Source organism: Mesitornis unicolor, unplaced genomic scaffold (genome assembly GCF_000695765.1).
Source record: "Mesitornis unicolor isolate BGI_N332 unplaced genomic scaffold, ASM69576v1 scaffold7554, whole genome shotgun sequence".
NCBI lineage: Eukaryota > Metazoa > Chordata > Aves > Mesitornithiformes > Mesitornithidae > Mesitornis > Mesitornis unicolor.
Window position 1 is genome coordinate 1 of NW_010179512.1, and position 26,915 is coordinate 26,915.

The window sequence follows — 26,915 nt, forward strand, 5'->3', positions numbered from 1 at the left end:
CACCCACACCCACACACCCACACCCACACCCACACACCCACACCCACCCACACACACACCCCCACCCACACACACACACACACCCCCCCCAACAGTTTTTAAACTGAAATTGATTCCTTCCTTTCAGATCCTTCCACTTCCTTTCCTTCCTGAATAATCCTTTGATTTTTATAATATCCTGTAGTAGACTCCAGCAGTCTTTTCTGAAGGAGAAACTTCCTCATTCCATCTCTACTGTAAAAGCACTTGTGGCCCTTGAATTCTTCTTGTAGGAACAAATTAAAGTAGCCTAAACAGGAGTTTCAGTGTTCACAGGTGTATTTGGAGGGTGTATCTTTTTGTGACTTCTGATGTACTTGGTGTGTTTTATAATTTATTTATTTTTTTTTAATCTCCCAGATTGCTCAGAAGTACTTCTTAGATAAGCAGCATAGTAACTGGGTGGGCTGAGTTGACCATGCTCTACTTGTGCACAGAGAAATTTTAAAATGGCAGTCTTGGAAATGCCCCATTGAATGCCTTGTGAATTTATAACTTTCTGAAATGAACCAGTGTTCTGACAGAAATAGTGAGCTCTTAGGATTTCTGAGGTTTTTAAAATAAATCTTTCATCTTTTTCTTTCTAGGATTATGCTAGACGTTATTGCCAGAACTTTAAGTTTTGGGTAGCGCTCCTCAGTCACATTTTTCTTACGGTTGCAGGTACATTAAAATTACCTTTTCTTGAGTGAACTCTAACCTTATATATGGGAGAAATAGCAAAATCCATCCTATCAAGTATATGGGAAGTCTTAAAAGTTATACCACAAAACCTTTCCAAATCTCTTTGGCTAACAAGCTACAACAATTGCTATACACGCTTTCGTGTAAGTGAGTTTATATGCAGACACATTTATATATCCATGTGCAGCAATTGCATGGGGCTTGTTCAGCTGCTGGATTTGTGAATTTCTTGGCCTCTTCTAACAGATCTCTAAATCCCTTTTACTGTTTTCCTTGAGCCCTGTGTAAGTCTTTTGACTCTTAGCATTGTTGTGTGACTGGACACCTTCCAGGGAAAAGCTCTGAAGTAGAACTATTAAGTTGGACATGAGAAATCTGAATTTGAGTTAAACATTTTTCTAATGGAATTACCTGTGTGTAAAATCTAAGAATTATCAGTTGTGGGCTCCTTATGCAGGTATCAGTTAATAATGGAAAAACTGTTTGGAGCATTACAACTTGGTATGGGATCAGAGTTAGGTGAAACTCAGTCCTTCTAGCTTAGTTCATAACTTTTGAAGAATGAAATTTTATCTTTTTGCCAGTATAATTTTTTTTTTGGATACGCATTACTTGCTGGGTCTAGGTTGAAATATTGAAGCTAAAGTTTGACTTTGTTACTTGCTGTTGCTTCCATTCTGCAGACTGACTGATTTGATTCTCTCAAAATCTGGGTAATAGTTTTCTCCCTGCTAAATATTTACCAAAAAATTAACAGGAAATATTCTGAATTATGACTTTTTAATATATATATCTATTCCTATTTACTTTTTAATAAAGGAGCTCAGCCTGAATTAAATAAAATGTTAATTTTCTGCCTTAATCCTGATATTTTTATATTCTTTGTTCTTTTGTATGTGGAAACCTTAGACTACGCTATCTAGCAGATATTTCTCTTGAGCTTTATGGTGGAATAAATCCTATTCCAAAACCCTATTTTGTATAACAATGTGTTTAAATAATCAACTTTCAATTTTTTTAAAAGTGTCATCAGTTTTCAGATTTGGTATCTTCAGTTATTGCGGTCCTTCTGTAACGTTCTAGTTATTTGTGCTTTTCTTTGGAGAAAAAAAAAAGGTTGATAATGCCGGTGTGTTGTATATCCATGGAAAAAAAGCATTAATACAGAAGAGATGGCATTCAGCGCTAGCTTCATTTTATAGAGTATGACCGAGTTGCCTGTTTTAAATTCCATAATCTTGGTTTTAATTCCCCGCCACCCCACCCCCACTTTCTGGGTTAGTTTGTGTGCATGGTGATGAGAAGTCCAGAATTTAGATGATTGTGGTTTATAGCTGGCCTAGCTACACAGATTAGTGCTGTCCTGGTATGCGGCATTTACCTCGGATGTAACTCACAATTGCACATTTATTTAATAGGATGTCTTGCTCTGAACTATTTCAGAATATTATTCCTCTGCTTCTCTGTATTTGTGTACATAAGTATTTAATAGCAGGACTTTTCACTTTCCCCAAATGGATCTCATCCTTAAGGTGGTCAGTATTTTTAATTTTGTGTTATCGCCTGGAAAATACTACTGCTGCAGTTAGTATTTACATACTTGAATTGTTAAATTAATGCCTTTTATGTGTAGGGTTTATCCTTTTAACAGTACCTCATACGTTTGAACTAAATGCTGTGAAAAATCTTTGGTTACTTTCAGTTTCAATACCTTTTGAGCATTCTCACCAGTGAAGTCACCTGTGAGGGGATTACAGCTAGTTATAATGCCAGTGAAATCTTTCATATGATCTTGTAGCTGGAAAATATTTCAATCGAAATAATTTTATAGCAAGAGTAATATAGTATTTTAATCACTTTTGACAGCCAGAAGGTCAGAGTAAAATTTTGGTCATGTTAGATGAAATTATTTGATTGTAAAAGCAATTTTATATAGGGGCTCTAGGTGGCAGAATTGTCCTGTGTTCCTGAAATTCACAATAGTGACAAATTTAGTAGCAAAACTGAACAGAGGAAGGTGTGCCAGGTTAATAGCAACCAGTATCCTCATTAGTGCTTCCAAATGGAACAACCGTATGGTTTTAGAAGGCTGTGCACAAGTGTAATGGCATGGCATAGCTTAAGTTCCCAGACTCAATTTTATCCTGTATTAGCTTACATAGTAAAACTGGGAAGACCATTATGTTGCTCCTAGGCACAAGTACAGACATTTTGAATACTGCACTAGGAAAGATGGGCCAGATTATAAAATTTGTACATATACTGAGCAATAATGAATCTTGTTTTGTAAACGGGTACCTTGAATTTATCAGAAAACTGTAGATTAAAGCATTGTTTTCTGAAAGAAAATTTAGGTCAGCTGTGAAGTAACTTCACCAGTCTTAAACACTGCTTCTGCAATTACTAAAAAAAAAAAAAAATCCATTTCCATGTCCTGCATTCATAGCAGAAATAAACTCAGATTATGTATGAGGAGGATTTTAAAGCAGATTTTATGCTGTGCTGTATCTTCAGTATGTTGCTGCTCCTCCATAATTCTCAATCAGCCTTTGTGCTATTCAGTTGTCTTTCATATAATACTTTTAGTATAAAAATTTAGTGAAGAAAATAAGGAACAAGTGAGGAGTGGAACGTGTTACTGAAAACATAGTCCACAAATCTACATGGCTGATAGCTATGTTTTCAGTTCAGGGCAGTAGACTGTAGTAATAGTTAAATGAGCCTTTTGGCTGGAACAAAGAAATGTTATTTGATTGCCAGAGCAACTTTTTGTGAAAGGGAGTGTCTGTTTTTTATTTTTTCCCCCAGCAGTTAGTAACAAGCTCACTTTTATTAGTAGTGTTTTATAGCTTCCTTAATCTGACAGCTTGAAAAAAAATTGTCAATATTCTGCTTCAGTTGTTTGACTGTATAAATTCCAGTACTTTATTATGATTTTTTCAACTACTATTGTTCTGAAAGCACAACCTGTTTATTTAGACGGTTCTTTTTTAAATGGTCTGTACAGTAGTATGCTTTTTGTTTCCCATGTAGTGTTGTGTGACTTACTGTGGTACGGTATGTACAGGTCAGAAGTGCATGGAGAGGTGCTGTGCGCTCTCTGCAAACGTGCCTGTTGGTGCAGTTGAGCATCTTGTGTATCTTGTGTTATTCAGATGAAAGCGAAACAGGAAAAGGAAGAGGTGTGCGTGTATGTATTTTGAAAAGGAAGATTCACTTCATCACAACTCAAGATCATGTTTTTTCTAGCTGTGGCATTTTCCTGAAAGTCTCTTATGGAAAGAGAAGAAAGATGCTTGGTCAGAAAATACGAAAATTTTTCTAGTGTAAATAAGCAGGGTGCAGAAAATACCAGTAGTTCACATAGTAGTTCTACCGGTATGTTTGCGTGCTTGCCCCTGAATATCAACCCTGCATATGTCCAGCCTTTGATTCTGAGGGCAACCTGGCACACAATATATAAAATGCAGTGCTTTAGGACTGTCTTTAAATTAGAAGAGCAAGGAGGAGAGATCAGCTTCAATGATAGTGAACCATTTGAGTTGAAGATACAGATTCATAGGCATAGGAGAGTGATGCTTTAGAAGAGACTCCAGATTTAAATACATGCTTTAAATTTAAATGTGCGAAGTATTTTCTTGTAAATACACAGTTCATCAGCTCATGTTCGATGTGAACAAATTTTTAATATCTGCTGGACTTCTACGAGGCAACTGGAATAATGTTTACATATTTCATATCATGCAGTACATGGGAACTGCTGAAAATTTGTGAGGGGAATATTGCATTTGTGGTAGTGCATCGCACCTTTCAGTTTGTTCAGTGGCTGCAAAGGTCTCAGCAGTATGTCTGAGTGTATCAAGCAGATGTAAAGAGGTGAGTTGGGGGCTTGATTCTTCCTTCTCCAGCTCTGCTGTGCATTTGGACAATGTTTATAGCATCCTGCAGATCTTAATCATCCTGGGATGAATGTCCAAAAATAAATCCTTAATGTCAGCTCAAATAAGAGTTTATTTCAGTTCAGAGGGTTGTTCCTAGGCTCTTCTCTCTCTCTGCAGTGAAATATCAGAATTTAAAATCTGATTAGAAATTGATTGCAGTTCAGCTATAGGAAAGCTTTGAAGCTCTATAAGACGTGCTGTGTAACAGTGTCTATGCTTCTAGTTCTGTATGTTAGATTTAATACTTCATTTTGATTGAGATTGAGATGAAGTAGAGTTTAATTTTTGTTTATGCCAAGAATTGTTCTCTATGAGGTTTGATTATTATTCTGTTGTGACTAGAACTCTTTTTTAATGAGTGTTAGGGTTATGGCTAGTTATAGAAATTGAATACAAATTGCAGAATGAAGATTGCAGTTTTTCAGAATAAATTGTGATATATGTAAATGGAAATAACTTTTATTACAAAAAGGTTTTTGTTAGTGATGTAACTTAATTAAAGCTTCCTCAGCAGAGCAGGCTGATATTGGTCTGGTATTTCTCCTCAAACAGCCTGCTGTTAAATTAGCACCCGTGACAGTAACTTGACGTGGTGTATGTTACTCCCCATGTTGACAAGGAACAGAGCATCTGTGCCAGTAAATTTTGAGACTATGCATACTGTTGCAGGCTTTCCTAAAGAATATGTGTGACTTTTTCTGTAAGATGATTGTCTGTTTATCTGACCGTCGCTGCTGTTAGTGATTGTCTGTTGGCTACCATTGTTTTCCCTTCAGATTTTACATCTAGTGCATGAATCCCCTTTTCACAGGCATGAGTGAGGATGGGTGGAAAAATCTGATATGATAGGGCTTCATTTAAGAAAATATCAGAAGCCCGATTTGGTCATTGCTGAAACATTTTGCCTCTTCTTCTCCCCGCCCTCTCCCCACGTGATGAAGTCTCATTAGGTGTAGACATGGTTGACCTTTCATGGGACTAGCAGTGCTCTAGGCAGCTAACAGCAAGAATCAACGGAGTTGTCCTTTTTACATACTAAGGATTTTCTGAAGTGTCATTTCTAAAGAAGGTTCAAATTCTAAGATTTGGTACACAGAAAGATTTTTTTTCTTTTTTCTTTCTCCCTGCTCTGTCCCCCAGATTAGATATTTTTGGTAATAAAAATGTAGCATTTGGTACTAAGCCTAGCTAAATCTAGGGCAGAAACTAGGGGATCTTCGTATTCTGTTCTTTGAAGGGATGGACAATGAAAACATAGCAGTCTTGCAACTCTTCAGGGCTTTGCAAATAAGTTGATACCTGCAGTGGACTTCCTGCTCGATCACTTTTCTGTCAAAGTAATGTAATCCCACAGCCCTGACGAAGCCAATGAACAGCAAGATCATGGTATTTGTTCAAGTGCTTGTTATAACATTGCTGGTTTTTTTCCCCTTCCAAACAGATATTAATTGTGGCCTTGGGCGACCTGCACTTTTATACTGTGGGAAAAAAGAACACTTTGTAATTTCATGCTTATTAGTATCATCTTTTCAGCAGATGGGTTAAAATCCTGTGGGTTTTCTTTTACCTGAAAGAATTAGAATTTGGTCCAGGACATGCAATTTCAGGCTATTAAAATCTGAGATGCTAAAATACCTCTGGGGAAAAAAAATTGAAATTATAAGCTCACTTCAAGAGTATGTTAGCTGTAGATTTTTTAAATGAAGTATGACTGTGAAAGGTGGTTGTGGCTTTCTTCTGACTGAAAGAAGGCTTGGTTTCTACATGGACAATCACTCTTATAAAATTCCTCCTCTTATTTAATTAGTTCCTCCTCCTGAATTTCAGAAGACTGAATATGTTGTCACTTCCAGGAGACAGTATATGAGAAAGCACAAAAATGACAAGAATTGTGATTGATATGCTGCCCAGTCCACAGTTTGGGAGAAATCTCTGAATTCTTAGTAAAAGCATGTAGACAGACTTATTTTTGTGGAGAATGGAGCTGATTTTGAGAAGCATTATATTTATATAATATGCACATGGCTTATAGCTCTTTAAAGTTTTGGTTTTTTTCCCCAGGATTTTTCTGACTGAAAAGAACTTCACATGCAGTGTTGTGAGAGTTCTTTCGGTCTTTGTGAAAAGAACTGGGTTTGCTCAAGGAACGGCTTTGCCTTTGTAAGTGGTTTCTGGTGGTCTTCCAGTCCCTGCCCCTTTGGATTGAAGCAGATTCACAACACGTTGACTGGGGTCAAGTGAACAAGCTTAGAGAAGCTTTGCATTACAGTGCTCTCTAAACGATTTCTACAAAATTCAGCCTGGAAGCGTTTGTTTTGTAATGCCAGTGGTGTTAATTAACACCAGTGTTAGTATACAATACTCTGGAAGAATTTAAGCATTTTTGTGAATACTTTATGCTATTCTGAACCAATAAAAAAGCCATTTTCCTTAATTGATAAAAGGTTTCTTTTACTGATGAACTATTACTGAAAATTGTCCCTAATGACAATGTGTACGTATATCTGTAACTTAAATGTGTGGTAACGTAATGAGCATATGCCTTTCAAAAGTTTAATTAGCATCTACATCTTTGTTTAGAAAAAAGCAGTTCTACTAATATTACCAGGAGGAATGTGTTTTTAAATCCTTGATAGTTATAATTTGTTCACTTGTGCCTCAATGACTCTGTGACAAAACACCGCATGAAGTCATTAGAATTATGCAGGATCGAGGATTTGTGAATATTTCTGTAGGTGCTTCCTATAGTTTAAAACTGAAAGCTCTACTGCTTGAATTCCTTGGTGCCAAATGGAATGTGGTCCTAATTCAAAATAAACATTAAGAACACTGCACCACAATTTGACAAGGTCGTGCCTGTGAACTGTTCACGTCCAGTTGAAGCATGTTCTGCTCTGCTCAAGGACCTTGCTGGAAGGCGCAGAAGGTGGCTGCCTGTCTGCCTTGCCTCAGCTGCTCCATAGAGCATCAGGGAAAGCCTCCCAAGGGTTCTTAAGGGCTTCTCCAAGAGCAGCTGAGCATGGCTTGGGTGGAGGAAAACTTGTAGCACAGGGTTAGGCAGACAGTGGGATTGGGCCTGAGATCCTGTCAGAAGGCCAAAAGTCAGCAGAGAGCTCTTGTTAGTGGAGACACAGCTGGTCCTCAGAGCCGAGACTTTTCCTGGAAGTCTTGGGTAAAAGGTTTTCTTGCTGTAGCACAAAGAATTCCAAAGGGACTGTCGTAAGGGCATGGCAGGCAAGAGGGGATAAGGAGATTACAAGTGCTTTGTGAAGTTTGGTTTACTGTGTGCTGTAAAGAAGCCAGTTAGATTTAGCAAGTTTGGGCCTTAAAGAATAGGAGGTAGGAATGTTGCTTTAAAACTGTGCTAATGCTTGGATCCTGTCACAGAAAAGTAATCAAAAAATATTTCTCTGAAAAATTGGTGTACTAGTTTTTTCTGTGAAGCATGACTTAACCAAATGGTGTCTTCTGCAAGCAAAGTTGATGGGTATCTGATGTTTTTCAGAACTTTGCCAAGAATATTTTTGCAATTCTTCAATCAGTAAAAGCCAGAGAAGAAGGCCGAGCACCTGAGCAAAGACCTGCACCAAATACAGCACCAACGGTAAGAGCAGCACTTGGAATATGAAGGCTGTGACACCAAAAGTGGGAGTAGAGTATCTTGTCATTACTAGATACAAAATTTGTTTTGGTTTAGTTCCAGTGAACGCACAACTTCCAAGCATAGCTCCACAGATATTCTTTGACTTAAGTTACATTTACTGGTATGTGAAGAGTTGAATATAGTAGTTTAATTTGTTCAATATGTTCTTGTTACTTAGAGATTAAACTGCTAGTGCCAGCTTCTGCATCTATCAACCACTAGCAACATCCTGCATCTATTTGCAAAAAATGTATTAGATAAGACTACTGCCATTTCAAATAAAATGTTGTGCTGTTTTTCTGACAGAGAGGGTATCAAGTGTTTTAAGAACATGGAATATGACTCATGAGTGGGAACAGCTTGAACCAGCTTTCTTTTGCCTGTAATAAATCAGGGGGGCAGACTTTAAACTTTGTTTAAGTCTATCTAGGTATTAGACAGGATTTGTTTTGTATTATGGTGCTTACTATTGAATTGTATTAAACCTAATATATTCTTGAACTCAGTGGCAATCTGCTATGAAAGCTATTTAATCATACTTGGATTTGGTTTTGCTGCTATTGCATTTAACAAAGAACTATATTTAGAAATAGCAAGATGAATTCCAACATATAAATATTTGCTTTCTGTTGTATTTCTTAAATTGTGTGTGGGAGTATTCAAATGTCCTATTCAGAGTAGTTGTGAACACATAACCAAGCCAACCACAAAAATGATTGAATTGGTGTTTAGCTTTTTAAAAACCTTTTTTTTTCTCTCTCTAAATTTGTTTTATTCTGTAGATATAGCAGAACTTTAGCTTAATCAGGCTGGCAAGGAACATTTTTTGTGTGGCTGAAGGCTTAATCATAAGCCAGTTGATAGGTTTTTTTTTTCTCTGCTAATACTTCAGATATTACAGAAACTCAGCAGTTTCATAAAACTTCCAGATTTTAGCTCATGTAGTTTGTTACTGCCACTTCAGTTTGTTGTCATTGCTTTCAGTAGGTACTTCTAAACTTTTTTTCTGTGAGATTGTAAGTGGATGTTGAAGGGAAACACATCAGAAGTCTTCAAATGCATTGAAACTCCTACAAAAGTGAAGTATTTTATAATCTTGAGCAGTTCCATGTAATACTTCATGAAGTTCAGAAAACATCAAATATCTTTTAGTACGTTTTACAATTCTTATTTAACTTGTTTTAGGATCCCACTTTACGAAATAAGCAACCGATTCCAGCTGCCTACAACAGATACGATCAGGAAAGATTCAAAGGCAAAGAGGGTAAGCTGATTGCAATTCCTCTATTTTAAAAGAAAAAAAAAAAAGGGGAGATGAAACTGATGAGTTCTAAAGTTTGTATTAGGGGATTTTCTGTGCCATTACTTTTCAAACTAAAGGACAGACAAAAAAGCTGTAACTATGTCTACAGGTTCCTTTTCCAAGTAATGAAGTCTAAAAATATTTATTAGAAATTATTTCTACTTCTTAGAAAGCAAACTGAAATCTTAAAATGAGAACTTCTTGGGGGCGGGGGAAATGAAATATTTGTCTAGGGAAGGTCATATGCAATTAATTAAAAAGCAGAACTTCAAATAGGACTGTCAGGTACATAAAATGAAATAGATTGCCTGTCCCCAAACAATCACAATTACTTCACAAGGTAATACTGGTAATTACAAGTAAATATTAAGTTTGTTTCTTTAAATTGCAAAACAATTTGCTAACAGCAGTGCAAAGTACTAGCACACTTCTGGAGAGAAGATGGAAATAGCCTACAGTATTTAAGAAGTATCACTTATTTTAAAACAAGGTGTAACCTTGGGCTTGAGTGATGATTTGTCTAACTTAAAATTTTTATTCTGTCCCCCTTGGTTTTTGTAACCTATTTTAGTACCAATTCTAGTTACTTAATGTTCATGTCTTGCTGTGGTTTTACTTTGCAAATCTTGTGTGTGTTATGGTTGAATGTTTTTGTGTGTTTTGTAGAGGGCAAGGCAAATTTTGTTACACTTCTGACTTGCCTCTTCCTTCTAGTTCTCAAACAAAATCATTGTTCTCTTTAATGCAGGCTTTGAAGGGCTTTCTTTTCTGGCTGCAAGAACTTACATGCTGCTAAATGCCTTTTTAAACTGTAGATGAGCAATTCAGCTTGCATCTTTTAGAGTATTCGGCTTTGTCCAAGGTAGTACTGGTTTTTGTTTGGAGAAACTGAATAACATTAATTTGTGGTGTATGTGAATTCTCAGGTTTTGTGGAAGTATTGTACTGCAGCTGATTGTGTTCAATTTTATATTGCAATGACATAATCATTTTTGCTATTAAAAAAAAAGCTAGAGTATATTACAGTACTACTTTGATATTCAGTTTTGATTGTAGCTGGAGAAAGAAAAAGCATAAAATATAACACCAAAGAGAATTTTATGCTGTAAGGAATTTGTGACTGCTATGTTTTCCATGCACCTCATAATGGATAATGTACAAGAATTTCAAAATCTGACTACTGTGCACCTTGCTGCAGGGAGGGAGGGGGGTGTTGGGTTTTTTTTTAAGGTTTTGTAAATAACAATTTACATATGAATACATCTGTTAGGTTTATGAGGAGTTTTGTGTGTGTGAAACTTACTATAGGAAATTAGGTCAGATATTCTATTATATCCTCTTGAAGTCTATTCTCTGTTGGCCTCAATATACTTTTATTTCAGTACAGTAGTTTTTATTTATTACTACTCATTGACATTTGCATGGGGTGTAGGAGAAGAAAGCTGAAGCAGGATATATGGTACCTCTTTCAACATTGAAGAATAATCTACAAATAGTATCCATGAAGAATTAGTTGTTCTGATAAGAGCCAAGGGAATTTGGGAAAGGAAGGAGGAAAAAAATTAACCAAACAAAACCCCAAACCAACACTTCCATGAATGTTTTCACTAGTACTACTTCAATTTGCTTCTGGTAATATTTTAAATTTTCATGGCTTATGTATTTGTGAAGTCGTTTTCCTTTTACTACCATTTCCTATTAAGAGTTAAAAATAGTAAATACTTATACTAGACAGTATGAAGTAAAAGGTGGAAAAAGAAGTTAATGGACACGTGTAACAGTTCGAATGTGCCAATGCATATAATTCATAGCAGACTCTGACAACAAGAAACTTGGATAAAGGAATGGTCTGTGTCCTTCTAGATGACAAATTACATAGTTCTAGTAAGCATCCCATGTAGACAACATCTTTACTAAACAGGTGAATGTATTTTATGCTTTTACCACATGTATGTAGTTCAAAAGAGAACAGAATAAGTTTTGCATGGCAAGAAAAGGCACAGAAGAGTTTGAGCAGTTCACCAGTAGTACAGGTTTAATGTAGAAATTTCTGAGCAGAAATCAAACAAGAGATTAAATTATTTTCAAGAAATGTAATGAATATTGGTGAAAAATGCATTTGTATGTTATGTGATTCTGAAAATGTGCCCTTGGGGTTTCTGTCAGTGCTGGACTGGACTGCAGCTCTTGTTCCAGTTGAAAGGTTTGTGGTGGTTATGAAATGGTCATATTCTTCTTGGGTAGTTATCATTATCACTCTTTCTTTCTAGGACATGTTTACGTGCCTTCAATTTCCAGTTCTCCTATTTGGTTTAGTCATGTACAGAAATAATTTTATATTTCTGTTTTTTAGGTGTATTTAAAGAATTAGTACTTTAAGAATGGCACTGATGTAATACCAAGTTAGATAAATGTAGGCTAGCATTGAATGTCTAATTTGTATTTCAAATACAGGGTTGACTTACGGAAGGTACTGATACAACATTTATGGAAGTGACATAGAATTGGTAATTAACGTCTGGTTTTCTTAGGAGAGGATCTGTCTGTTTGAGATACCTTCCTCGGCTACAAATTAACTTTAGAAAATAGCATATCTTGCTTGTTTCTGGGGTATTCTATTATAAAACTATGACTTTAAAATTATAGTCTAACTGAAACACAGTACAGGTAGTTTTCAAAAGCCATAATTAGGCATTAACATATTCCTGTGCCATTCAGCATAGGCATGTGATTTGTGTAAAACTGTTCACATCACTTGCAGCTGTATCACAGGTGAACTAATTCGTTACAGGATTTTTAATTTAACTGCTCTGAAAATTAAGCTGTGGCCCCCAAATATTTAGTGCAGAAATGAGACTGCAAGTAGAAGCAGCCATCAATAAAAGTCAAATAAGGCATGCTCTTTCCTTACCAACGGGTTTTTTTTACAGTCAATCTAGTAAGAACTTGGAATTCCATGTGTTTCTGGGAAGCTTGCAGTATTGGGGATTTTGGGAAAGAACTCTTAAGGAAAACAAGGATGGTTACTTAAGTTCTAGGTATAATAACTTGTAGTCTTTATACCATGGTATCCATGTTAATTAGTAATGAAGGATAGCACCTGAGATAAAGTTGAAGCCTATAGATTTGTATGACTCTGAAGGGTTTACACATCTTACTCTATATGACTGTGCTTGTGGTTGGCTGGAGTTTGTGGAAGGGTGGATTGTACGATGTGTTTAGTAATGTGTGTAGTAGTGATTTTTGGCTGAAACAAAGCTGAGAGAGGCAACATCTCCAAGGTTTTGCCTTTGTCTCACCGGCTTGTTCTTTTCTCAGTGGTATTGAAACTATAGGAAGAACTCACAGCAGTGACTTATTGTCTGTCTGCGGTTTCATACAATGTTATAGTATTCATGAAGACCTAAAGTTTAGGCAGCAAAGCGGTAAACTGGTTTGTCTTTGAGTATTTGTGTGGTTTAAGACAGAATTCTTCCATTAACAGTCATGTTCTTAGCATAAACAATTCAAAGCTCATAGAGCCAAGATAGTAAATTTAGGAATCTTAACACAAGATGCATTAAGTAAACTGCTTAGTTTCAGCCAAATTTCTCTGCTTCTTGTGATAGATCATTATTTCCGATGCAGTGTATCAGGATGCCTCTCTGGCTGGCTCACTTAAAATCTTCAAGCCAGATGGGACAGGCTTCGTGGCTATTATGTTTGAGATTGCTTTAATAGTACTTGTGAGGAGGTTGGTAATTGTAAGGTACTACTCCTGAAGAGCAAATAATCAGTTACAGCTGCAGTCAAGGGAAGTGCTTATGCAGCCCTGAGTCAGTAGTTGGTAGTGTTCTCTTAAATGGGTGTCTTGTTACTGCAGCTTTGGTTAGGCAGGAGAGAGAAACCTTTAATTTGACATTCTTAAACTTGAAGTTCTGTGGTACACACCATAGGAAATGCATTGGAATGTCTCTTGCAGTAGAACTTGTATGTCCTAGATATCTCCACAGTAGAAGAACATATTACTTGAGCAGTTCAGCATGACAGGTGCACTGCCAAGTGGTTTGAGGTGAGGAGGTGAACACACTGCAATTGCTCTCGACTGCACTTTCCTTCCTGTTGATTTTGCTGCTTTCATTCAGGCAGTCAGTGATGGCATCCTCTCTTCAACAACATAAACAGCTCCATACTGTGCCAAACCTCCTGAACTTTTCCCTTGGTAGTTTTTTTTTTCCTTCATATTACTCACTTTTAACTTTTTTAACACTTTATTAATATTGTTTATTAATGTGCATCTTTACTAGTGGTATTTTATTCGTTCCACAGACCATCTTGTTAGAACTAGTCTGTTATATCTTCTTGAGCAGCATACTTCTAAAGTTCTTTTCACAACTTAAAAATCCTATGCCCAAATGTCATTTCATACTTAGGAAGGTATGTTGTGTCCTCTATTGTGTGCCTCAGCGTTTGATACTTAAATGCATGTTTATTGATGTGTATGGTTTGCAGCTCGGCCAGTGATATACCCAAACTGTGCCGATGTGATTGTGCTGCAGGACATTCTAGATACTAAACTGTTTTAAATGCTATACCTTGGGTTTTTTCCTCATTTTTTTGGGTGGCTTACCTGAGATCGTCCTTTTCACATGCTTGGTTTTTTGCTAATTCCAGTGTGTGAAATAGTGCTGGGATGATAGTCTTGAAGACTTGCATTTTTTTGACCCCTTGAGTGTATCTCTCTGTATAGATGACAAAGTAAAGTTTCTCTGTGCTGCTCTAAGTTCTGGGTCTTAAAGGTGTGTTCCAGGAGCATTGTTCTTGTTTGCCTGATGTTGTTATTTTCAAGGTTTCAACATAGCAGGAGCCAATCATTATAAAAAAACCCAAACAAAACCCTAAAGAAAAAACAAACCACTGAACAAAAATACTAAAGAAAACCCCATGACCTTTTAGTCCTATTTAGTGTAAATTGGAGAGGGTCTTGCTGTACAGCCATGTGATTTCAGTCTGTAATGGTGAAAAGAATATTGTTTACCACATCGAAGTCTTTGCATTGGGAAAGCTTGCTGCTGACTTCCTGCTATTGTCATCTTGTGTTTGAATTATTCTTGTAATTGTGTTAGATTTCCAAACGTGGCTGTACTTTTTCAGAAGTATGTCTGGCTTTCAGTCTGTTGTCTGGGCTTAACACTTACAGCTGAGTATTATGAAGTCTTCAAACTTGAGGTGACTCTGGACCATATTTTTTTTTCCTCTCTCCTATGCATTGTTAAGAAAGTTACTTTATAAAGTGTCACTTGTAATAAGTATTTTCTTTTAAATTGTGTGATTTCTGTTCACACAAGGAGAATAGGAGAATTGATAGCAAGAAGATCCAGAGTTCTGAAACTTGACTGCCTTGTTAGACTTTTATTTATTGCATTCATTTTTAAGGTTATAGGATTCTGCTTTTTTTTTCTAGCAGAGAATATGTGCAGGAGATTCTTATTTGGAAATAATTGCAGTCTCTCTCCTTTCTACGGTGGTGTGACCAAATAGTTTCATGTATTGTACATTCACTTCACTGTTGGAAAAACATAGAGATTCATACTGTAATGGTTTTTAGGACAGAAGAGTGAAGAACTTTTAATAACTTGGTGTTAATTACTTGTAAGATTATTACTGAACTGTTACATATGAACTGTGCAGAGGATTTTGTAAACTGATCGGTGTAGCTTGGGAATTTAGGTGTGAAACTTAACTTTTACTTGTTAGGGTATAGTGCTGCAAGGGAGTGTTCTATAAACTCTTATGTAGAATGAAATTTGGTGTCAGTGATGTAATTGCCATGGGTGTGAAGTGGGCTAGCGAATCATTTCGGGCAATCTGCAGAGCTATTTCTGTCTGGGATTTGAAGAGTATACAGCTGATAAAAGAAGTGTCTATTCAATCTTACTCATCCACAATTCAAACAAGGTCTTTAGCTCGAGTTCTTCAGTGTTTGAGACATGCTCCTTTGTTCTGTTTCTGCTTGCCTATATTTCCTTCCAGAAATTCAGGTTAATTTGAGTCTTTTTAAAGCTATTATTCTTTTGGTAACCTATCAGTGCTCAAGTTTGCACCTGGATTGGCTGCCTAGAGCTGCAGCAGGTGCAGAATCAAAATGCAGAGTGACCTACATTGGTGTAGAGCAGTGGGCTTTAAGCAAATGGAAAGTACTTTGAACATTAATACTCGTATGCAAGAAAATGGAACATACGCCCAAATGGTGATGGATAATATAATCAGTCCAATAAGCTGATGCATTAGTGTGCTTATCTTCATTTGCAGGCCTAATTCTTTTAAATGAGAGGAGGCACTCAGATGGATGTGTGGTGATGCTAGACAGTTAATGAGTGATGAACCACACTGGAAAAGCCTATGATTCTTTTGACGGTTTTTGGGTCGTTGATCTGTGAAATTGTGATCATAATAAATGTAGTGGCTGGAAAAGTAAAGATTGTTTTAATGTTAACTGATAGTTTGTTTTTGAAGCATTAGAATTTATTGTTCAGTACTAGTTACTGTATTCGGAGTCTCTGAAGTTGTTTTTAAGGTATTTGTTGAAGTCGGTGTTTTTAACAATGCTTATATGTTTATAAAATGGATTATATTTGGCAAACAGAAAAAGCTGCGATATAATTTGTTGCAATATATCAGTGTTGAGCATTGTTTGCATTCTTTACTCTCTAGTGTTAGACCTGCGCTTAAAATACTTAATATGGACTGCTTTTTGCCTACAGGAAATGTCTGATAACATTGTTTTAATTTTATTGAAAAAACCCTTGTATTGAAGAATCTCAAGCAGGTTTTTTTAGCCGTTGTTCTACATCCAGTTCCAAGTTTAAAGATAAAGGTCCAAAGTCTTGCCATCATAATAATTTTATTTAAAGAGTTCTTTTTAAATACCCTCTTTGTAATAGATGGCTTATAATTTTGTCTGCTTCCTCTGTTATTATCAGTAAAGCTATGATTTTTTGAAACTGGAGTTGCAAGCTAATTGTTGACCAGGCATTAATATTTCATCTCTGTGCTGGTGCATGACTCAGCAGCACAGGTTTGACCTGGATTGATAGGGAGGGGAGAAACATTGCTATTGTGTTTTTACTCAGAGGGTACGGTACAGCATTCATGATGTATGCTGGGTCTATATTCTGTGGCCCTCCAGGTTGCTCTGTGTTCTGCTCCTCTTTACTGAGGCCTCTGGGTCGAAGATCTTGTATCCCAGGTCTGCTTTTGAGCAGCCACATCAGGGTCAGCCGCAGCCCTTGGAGAAGGCTCTGGAAGAAGTGCCTCTCCACTTTCTAGTCTGGTCCTTGAATGCCTTTTACAATCAGCTGCATTAACCTGGCAAACAGCCTCAGCAATTTTTTAAGTGTGAATGCTGCTGTGACTGTGGAGTCCCTGACCTGGAAGCATTTGTTTTCTGGTTTGCACAGCCCGCACGCAGTGAGCGGAGCTGAAGGTACTTTTGTATGCGGCCAAGTGTGCAACCTGTTGAGACCTCAAGAAAAGGCACAGAAGTGCAAGTGGCAGGGCTCTCATTTGTAGCAGTGTTTATTTCTGGGAGAAAAGTGAGTGGCTGACTGGTAGAATATCAGGTGGTTAATGCAAGAGAATCAGGTCAGAAAAGCTGTATTCTGAGACAGGAGAGTCCATGCTGTTATCAGTTAAAGGAGGGTTACCGTGGCTATCTGAAAGGTGGAAATGCTTAACTCTCATTCACCAGTTGCTTGGGAGTTTGAGGCAGGAAACTTGACAGCTGGTAGGCAGTTTGGGAAGTGGTTTCTTCTACTTATGCCACCTTACCTGCTGATAGCAGACCCTGAGGTCTGCAGTAAACCTCGTGATGGCCTCAGTAACTGTATGCAAGAATGTAAGTGGGAACCTGCAGTCTGCTTTGACCATTTAATGTTGCTTAGATTTACATTAGTAAGGAAAAGTACTATGCCACTATTTACAGATTGTCAGAACTGTTTTATTAACTACCTGAGTAGCTGTTTAATAGCACTGGAAGGCCTGTGTAGCTGCTGGAAATGTTGAGCAGACAGAACTGCCCACTCTAATGCTTGAGGCAACAGGTAGCTCTTTGGGATCTTACATGTTTGCTCCTCCTGCTAGGAGGAAGGGTCAGCACAAGGCTGGGAGCAGGAAGCTGGTGAGAGCCAGAGCCTCTGTTCTTGTGGCTCATTAAATGAACCAGGACACATTTCATGAGGCACTTGGGGAGATTTTGCAAAAGTTTAAACCACTGGCAGTTGAGCAGAGACTTGTTCCCTGCCAGGTGCCTCTCTACCCTTTGATTTGCTTTCTAGCTGTGCTGCTGGCTCTGTAGGCCTTTATTCCCTTCACAATGCTGACGGAGACTTGCATTAGGGTTTTTTTAATTAATTCAGAAGTAAAGCGTGGTTTTATTACGGACAAAGTAGAAAGAGTTCAGTGGAAAGAAAGAACTGAAGCAGGGAGCAAATACGTATAATTAATTACAGAACCAGGATTTGTGCTGAGAGGAAAGGAACCATGGCAGGCCAGGCACAATGGGGCATGCTGCTTTGCTGCTCCCGTTAAGGCGTGCTTGTATTCTTTGGAGTTTGGGAAGAACTTCTGGTTGAAATAGTTGGAAATTCTCCATGACATAGGCAAGAGAAACCTATAAAAGGTCAGTCTGGAAAGGGGAAAGGTTCCTCAGTTGGTGGTGACCTCCTGAAATTCACAAGCGACTGTCAGCCTGGATTGTTCACCTCTGATTTATGTCACTGCAGGTCACCAAAAGCATCCCTTCAACTTAGAGGAGCCCCACAAAGTGTTCTGCAAGGCATAATCTGAAATATTAATGTGCTCCTTGCCCAGAAGTGTGACCTGTATAGACACAGAGGAAGCTGTTATCCATGGAAGTGTTGATCGGATGCAGCTACACTACCTTTAGCTGAAGTTCAGCTGTATGAGCCTTAAGCTAAGACTCAATGCATAACTATGTCTTGGGGTTGAGTGGAAAGGCAGCATAGAGAGAAGCTGGGCTCTTTTTCTTTTTTTTTTTTGTTTTGTGGAGAAGCTTGCATTCATGTCTGTCTGTACCTGCATTTTCTTTCTCAGAATCAACTCTGTAGCTCAAAAATACGAAATCTGGCAGAAGGGGAGGGGTGAAGTGCTTCTTGAGACGTGCTGGAGCTGAAGTGACTGCATAAAACAAAATATGTTTGGTAACACAAGGCCTCTCCACTTAGAAGGTGGTAGGTCTGGTGGCAAAATTGAAGGGGTGAGGAGGAGAAGGTAAAACCAGAAACAGTGTTCAGAGAGTAGATACCTCACCTCCTGGTGAGAGGCGTATGATTAGTTTTTGACTCTGGTGAGACCGCATCTGGAATATTGTGTCCAGTTCTGGGCCCCTCAGTTCAAGAAGGACAGGGAACTGCTGGAGAGAGTCCAGCGTAGGGCTACAAAGATGATGGAGTGGAGCATCTCCCTTATGAGGAACGGCTGAGGGAGCTGGGGCTCTTTAGTTTGCAGAAGAGGAGACTGAGGGGAGACCTCATTCATGTTTATAAATATTTCAAGGGTGAGTGTCACGAGGATGGAGCCAGGCTCTTCTCGGTGACAAACAATGATAAGACAAGGGGTAACGGACACAAGCTGGAACACAGGAGGTTCCACTTAAATTGGAGAAGAAACTTCTTCTCAGTGAGGGTGACAGAGCACTGGCCCAGGCTGCCCAGAGAGGTTGTGGAGTCTCCTTCTCTGCAGACATTCAAAACCTGCCTGGACGCCTTCCTGTGTAACCTCATCTGGGTGTTCCTGCTCCGGCAGGGGGATTGGACTGGATGAGCTTTGGAGGTCCCTTCCAATCCCTAACGTTCTGTGATTCTGTATCTTTTTCTGGCAGTAGAGAGTTACTGAATTTGGGAAACTTTTCTGCCTCATTTCCTGAAAGTGTCTGATAATCTTCATCATCTAAGGAAGAAAGGATGAGCAACCATAGATGCTTCCCAGAGCATCTGCCTTGTTTTCAAGGTTGTCTGGGTTTCAATTTAAGTCAATTTACTCACAAGAAGAGCAAGCAGCTCTGTCTTGAAACTCTGATATTTTTCTTGGACTTATTTTAGGCTCAGGTATGAGCATTACTTTGAATCTGCATTATTGTCTGTTACATTTTTGTGCTGATGCATTGTATGAAGGTGGTGTAATAAATGTCAATAATTTTTCAATTCCCAATAGCTGTTTCTGCACAGTATCAGTTAACTTTACCCAAGTCTTGCTGAAATAGCCTGAAAGTTGCTTAGTTGTAGACAAATGCCTGTTTATCATGGTTTGATTGCTGATTATCGTGCCACTTTAAAGTATGAATCAGCTGGATAGTTGGTTGATGGGGTCAGTTGATTGTAGATGCATGAGGCTAGGGAATCTACAGAAGGAAAAGGATTTTCTTGGAAGTCCTGTTGGCAGTATTCAGGAGCTGACTGATGCTAGAGGACAGAGGAGTATTCAAAAGCAAACAGGCTAGTGGCAGCAGGTTTAGTCACTGAGCACTTGCAGGCTTCTGACGCTCAGCATAAATTCAGTCTGACTAAAACTACTAAAACAACCCTGCCAAAACAACCCTTTTTATCACCTTTAGTCAGGTAGTGTGAGTTTATGCAGAGTCTGTCCTCTCTATCATATGACACTGTTGCTCTTCTGCACTCTGGAAGTGACCTTATCGTGCTAAGTGGCCATGGTTTTATAGTTAGCATGCAAACCAGTTTCTTAGGTATAATTTTTCCATTAACACAGTTACAAGTTCACTATGTTGCATTATAATGCTTTCTGGGAATATGAGGTACTTCTCCATTTTGTAGTGAAGAGAATTTCTGAGACTGCATGCAGATTGTGACATAATCTCACAAAGATTTACGTTTATATCCTTTCTCTGGAGCGGTTTGAATGATTCCATGCAGCAGGAAAAGCATACTCTGGTCTTAGGAAGCAGAAATATCAAATGGACCTCTGTCTAAAGAAAACATATTTCATAATTATTAATCACCTTTTTTATTGTGAACAACCTAGAGCATTACCAATAGTAAGATGTGTTCTATGCAAAAATAATTTCAAATATATTTCCAGTGTTGTCCATTTAGACATGTTATCCCTATGTTCATAATAATTTACAAGAAACTATATTCCTTTGCAGAAACGGAAGGCTTTAAAATCGATACCATGGGCACCTATCACGGAATGACTCTGAAGTCTGTAACGGTAAGCTGAAAGTCTTTCCTTAAATTTATTTTAGAGAAATGTTAGTGTACCTATATATATTTAGGTATATATAGATCTATATAGAGGTATATATAGAGATATATATAGGTATATATAGATAGATATATCTATCTATCTATGTATCTCTTGTTGGCCTGGCCTAGGCTCTGGAAGGTCACTTTGGTTGACTGGCAGCATTGAGGAAAGTTCTTCTTTGTGAAAAATAAAACATGTTTTGATTTGGGCTGCGCATTTTAGAAATCTTTGCTTAAGGGATTTGTCTCCAGTATAAAGGCGTGGTGGGAAGGTTTTGCTGGCAGGTTCTTGTGGAGGTGTAACCTTTTTGTGCTTGACTGTGTTAAGATACTCAGATTTTTGCTAGCCTTATGTATGTCGATGAAGGACATATTTCATTATCATAAGTGCTAAAACTATACTCATAAAAATGAAAGAATAAAGCTGAGTTTTGGAGTACTGCTCTGTTTCCTGCTGTGCATTTAATAACAATAAATTTGTTCAGTGGTGGAAGAATTTGACCTCTGCATTACTGTTGAAGATTTCTAGCCTAGTGAGATGAACTTCTTTCGTATGACTTGACAATGCTGTCAGTGAGAATTGCTACATGTACAGAGTTGAGAAAGAGAGACCCTCAAATAGATTTTGTTGTTACTGACTGATACTTGTCTACTTTTGTGGAAGTGGGTTGAACGCTCTCAAGCAAATCTGTTTTGATCTGCTGGTAAGTAGTGCTGATGCTACAAAAGGTTTTTGCCATCTGCATACCTATATAAGTCTGATTAATACATGGCACTAAACACTCTCCTAAATCCATGCACTGCTTCTAGTTGCACTCCTGATTTGAACATAAAATAGGATCTTGAATGTGGATTTCTTAATAACATTTAGAGCTTTTTCTTGCTTGATAAATGTTCTTGCCCAAATCTTTCATTCCCAACTTCCTCTGGATTTAAAGTACCTAAAAAAAAAACAACAACAAAAAAAAACCCAAAACACAAAAAAACCCCCACCAACAAAACCCACAAAAAGCAGTGTTGTTTCTAGATGAGTTCAGAAATTGAGTGAAGGTTGAAAATAACCTTTTATGTCTGAAGATTTGTTCTTGAACCTTGCACAAATTTAGGGCAGCTCTATGAGGGATCAAGCACTGTTGTTATGCCAAACCCAGGTTTCTATGGTGTAATGCATCTGTTTCAAATGGTAGTGACTTGAAATGGGTTCTGTTTAAATTGCCCTGTGAGGAGGGGAAAAAAGAAGGAAGGAAGGGGAAAAAAGGATTATAGTAAGGTAGAAATGCTGAAACGCTTTATACTGACAGGGTTAAAAACTAGAAGTGAAGGAATGCACAGTAACTTTTTTTTAAAGTTCATTAAAAATGATTAAGGTCTTTTATTCTAGGAATCCTAGTTCACGTATTCAGCATACTACCTAGAGTTTGAGGTAGCTAAGCTGTCCTCTCTGGTTTCTTCCATTAAGAAAGAAAATATAACTGATAGTAAACTACTAGTAAATCTTTTTGCAACAAACTAGACTTTTTTGAATTAACCATTTGAAGTATTGCATGACTGCACATAAAGGATCATATGGTGTCATGAGAAATATTAAAACTCCATCTGTCATTTAGCATTTTTCTAAGAAATAACTTGTAAGGGATTTTTGAAGCCTTCTTTTCCAGACTATTAAAAATGTGCCCTAAATGTTTAGCTCATTCATAAATTATGATGACATACTGATTTTATGTTTCAGATGGGGGAGAAATAAATCTGTTAATTATGTGGCACAGAAATGTCCATCTGTTTTTGTCTAAACTTTGTCAGAGTAATGGACCACATAGTTCTAACCCATAATCTTGAAGATAGTGGGGTTTTTTCCTATTTTTATGCTAGACAAAATAGGGAGGAAATGGGAAAGTAATTTATTTCTCTAGAATTTTAATGGAAAAATACATTATACTCACTGACTAACTCAGGAATATGGAGGGATAGCACTGGAATTGCATTCTGCCTGCATGACGTCATCTGCTGTCCTCCTTGTATTGGTATAATCCTGCGGAGAAACATCAACAGGCTGCAAGCGAAGGCACTGCAGAAGCTGGGTATTCCCATGAGAATATTATTAAGAGAATAAATAGCAGCTGGGATTTATACGAAGGCAATCTTTACAAGACTAAACTATGTTGTTATTAATTATAACAGGACCTTGGGCCAGCCTAAAAGTAGGAGCTGAAAACTACCCAAGGCACTGCGTGCCTGGGTTATCTCGACCAGAACACCGGGTGAGGGGTGTGCGTGGTGTGTGGCAGGAAATCTCGGTCTTGGAACACCTGGCCATAAAGTATGGGAATGATGGATGGGAAAGTGCTGTAGTATGTGAACATCCTGACTGGCTGCGTAGTCGGGTCCTTCTCTGTAGCTGTAAGAGTAGAGGTAGAAAATATAAACTTCACTTGGCATTCATCTGCTGAGTCGGTTTCTTGTTTTCAGCTCACCGCACAATCCCTTTTGTGAGTTGAAGTGTTAGGTAGCTCTTTGTTAGAGACTGTCTTCGTACTTCAGATCTCAAATTTGCAGATAAATGGGGATGTTTGAAGAGTTCATTTCTACACCATTGTTCTTGACTTTGGTAGCTCCTCTGTTTCTTCTCTGGTGTTTGTTTCCATTCATATGTTTATGGAGATCAGTCATATTCTCTTAAAACTTCTTGTTTTGCTTGGCTAAACAAGTCTTCGTCTGAAATAAGCTTTCAGTTCCCATGTATGTTTTCTCTAGCTATTCCAGTTAGAATTAATCTTTTTTTCATCATGGAGAAGTAAAATTTCGTGTAATGTAAGTGAAATCTCACCAATGGTTTGTAGAAAAGCATTAAGAATTGCTTACTGCTTCTGAAATTATAAATATTGCCTTGAGATAGATGAATTATTTATTTACCTTAGTTTTTTATAATTTTTCCCCTAGCTTCTTATTTTTCCTCCAGTTTCTACTTTGGTTATGAGTTGCATATTGGACAAGATTGTTTATCCTAGTGTGGAGGTTATCTGAGTGTTTAATATTATTGGTAATACCATCTACCCCTACTTTTGTTCTGTGTTACATGATTCTTTTGGCTTCCTTATGTGTTGTTCTTTATTTTCTTTGTCTGAATGAAACAGTTTGTTTTGATGGCTGGTGTTCTCTTTAAAAGGTTGATGCAGCCTTTAGCTTCCAGAAGTTTTGGTCTTGTTAGCAACTGGGAAAAACTTTGTAGATGTATGCTTCTTAAAGCCCTGAACTCCACTGTCTGCAGTTGCCCACACACTTCTCATGTCGAATTTGTAAGAAGCTTTCATTTGTTTCCTGTTGTATTCCCTACATGTCTTCCACTTGCACTCTGCCTTATTGTAATTCTTTGTGATGATTTTTATGAAATGTGCAGAACTTCTGTTTTGTGTTTGTTCTTGCTGAAATGTGAGTTGTCCTAGATGCTTGTTCTTTTTAACAGCAAAACAAAAACTTCTTCATCTCGACTGCTTTCTTTTCATCAGTGATGTTGGAAACTTTCTTAGCATTCAAAATTTGTGCCAGAACAGATGGTGAATGGTGGGCTTTTTCTGAAGTAATGTCAGCTAAAATAACTTGTGCTGCTGGCAGTTCTTCCCTGTAACAGGGTTTTTGCTTAATTGGCACACTTACTTTCTCTTAGGAAGAACTGACTTATTTAATGAATTTTTATTGTGAAGGCATGATTTCATTATTCTGGACCTGGAATTATTTATAACAGGACATCTTTCTCAGCCTTTTTTAATACCTGTGGCACCTTCTGTCTGCCTGGGTTGATGATATTTTGGAAATGAGTAAGCTGCTGGCGGGTAGCTCTTGCTATCTAGTTACCCAGCAGTTCACATTGCAAATAGTGCAGCGTGACTTTCAGAAACCTGCAGGTCTACCTACGGGCTTTGCTTCAAAGCATAATCCCCTGTATAGCAGGGCAACTTACGGTTTTTATGTAGGAAAGTTTACTGTTAGAAATGGATCAAATAAGAGTTACGGAAGATAAGTATGTTAGTATTTTTGTACCACGCAGGGTGTGAGGGAATGCTGAGAGAGCGTTTTAAGCTGATATTCTCAACACGTTCTTTCTTAATTTTGTAAATTTGACATGTTCGAGGCACTAGCCTTCTGCTTTTCTAAAGAGAAATGTTAACTTGGGAGTGTGTATCATCTAGTGGAAGCCTTTCTTTTATATATAAATGAAATTGAATTTTGAATTAATGGTTTCTGTAACTAAAATATGTGAATTATTTAACTGTTACTATAGCTGGAGATGTCAAGATCAGAACAAACCAGCTATCTGCCTTTATGTCAGGATATGGGAGAATTTGCTTGCTCTACGAGTGTCTGTTAAAGCTGGCTTTTATAGATGGTATTGAAGTGTATCCTCTTCCATGCTGAGGGCATGCTTTGCATTCATTGTGTGCACATGCAAATAACATTTGTCTTTCCATGACAATAATAGTCACAGTGATGCTTGTTTTACTCATCTTTGTGTGTTTCCTTTAAGTTTTCGTTACTTTAATATGAAAGGAAGGAATAGAGTGAGAGCCTGCGGGGGTTCTGTGGAATGATTCTCTGAGTTCAGAGTCCTGACTAGTCATGAGCTGTGATTCAGCATCGTGATAAACTTGGGTGCAGGCAAATAAGATCTGCGTAGTATTGCAGTAGGCCCTTGTAGCAATTACTTTGTTGCCTTTCATAATTGCTAGAAAGCTCTTTTGTTCTTCACTTCTGGTTTCTTTTAGTTATTCATAGCTACTGAAGCTCAGAAGCTTCCTTTGTCTCTTGTTTGTGCTGCTGGTCTTGGAAGCTGTTGATCATCTGCATTCATAAGCAGCCATAACTACTGCTGTCGTTTCTTACTGTTCACTAAACAGGTTGCTACAACGGCTCTTTGAGGTATTGAGATGATCTCCTTATCAGTAATTCGAGGCTACACTTGGAGAAACAGTGTGTAGTTACGGAGGCACTTTGCTTGTAGCAAGTTTCTGCAGTGTATTCAAACATGTAAGCTTTATCTCCAGTAAGAAATTCTGTGTAAGTTTTCAGTGCTTCCGAGTTCAGTGATAATGTTTTTACCACAAATTAACAAAAGCAACATCCATCTTTCCAGTGTAAACTGCAAGGCTTTACAACAATTTCTCAGCTGTAAAATTACCCTGAGTAAACATATGAGACTGTTGCTAATTAAAAAAAAGGCATCACGTAGTCCTGACAGAGAACAACTAATAAAACAAGGTCCCCATGTAAGCCACACTACAAATGGGCTTAATTTCAGAAAAATTGGGAGTCTGGTTCAGCACCTACAGGTTCAGCTGCATTTTTAGCAGTTTGTGGCCAGTCTCAGATTTTGAGCATTAATTAATTATCACAGGATGTTTCTGTTATAGACTCAAAAAACTTTTGAGTACGGTATAGTCTCAGTGGTTTTATTATTTTAACAGAGAGATTGTTTAACCTCTGGTATGTTTTTCAAAAGCCCATTTTGTTCCTTATAAAGGTTTTATTTTACCTTGAGACTTAAGAACTGCAAATTCAAGAAAAGATGTCGTATAACAAGTCACACATCTGAAACTTAAACGTTTCTCTGTTGCCAGTGTGCTACTAAATGTAGTAGAATATTACTGATGTGTAGTAGAATAAAGCAAAATGCTGAGTTTATGGCACCTTAAAAGACTGGGCCATTGGAGAGGAAGCGAGTTGGAGCAGAAGCAATTAACATGCTGTATACACATCTTTTATGTAAGAGGTTTCAGATAATTGATATGCTTCTGTGTAAGTAGGTAAATCCATGAGATCTTTAATTTATTGTGAGGAATTAAGATTGTGATTCAGTGCCAAAACTTGAAATGACTTTTCAGAAGCCTATGATGGACGTTGTCTGTCAATATGCAGATAAATAGCAGTTACCTTTGAAAACAAAAGTGAAGAATTAAATACTTTATAAATATTACATGGGAGAGAGAAACCGTTTATCCATGTCATCAGTTTTCTATGTCATGTCCTAATCTCATTAAAATATTTGAGAG

General features: G+C 37.6%; 1 protein-coding gene across 1 annotated transcript in view; it reads left to right on the forward strand.

The window, feature by feature from the left end:
* Nucleotides 1–8,169: 8,169 nt before the first annotated feature.
* LOC104539321 (parafibromin) overlaps nt 8,170–26,915 on the forward strand; it is a gene marked incomplete at its 5' end in the record, with an annotated part of 86,012 nt that continues 67,266 nt past the window's right edge. The window contains 3 exons of the mRNA XM_010182814.1: nt 8,170–8,268; nt 9,493–9,571; nt 20,775–20,839. Of these exons, the coding sequence (XP_010181116.1) occupies nt 8,170–8,268; nt 9,493–9,571; nt 20,775–20,839 (243 nt within the window). The remainder of the gene's footprint in view (nt 8,269–9,492; nt 9,572–20,774; nt 20,840–26,915) is intronic.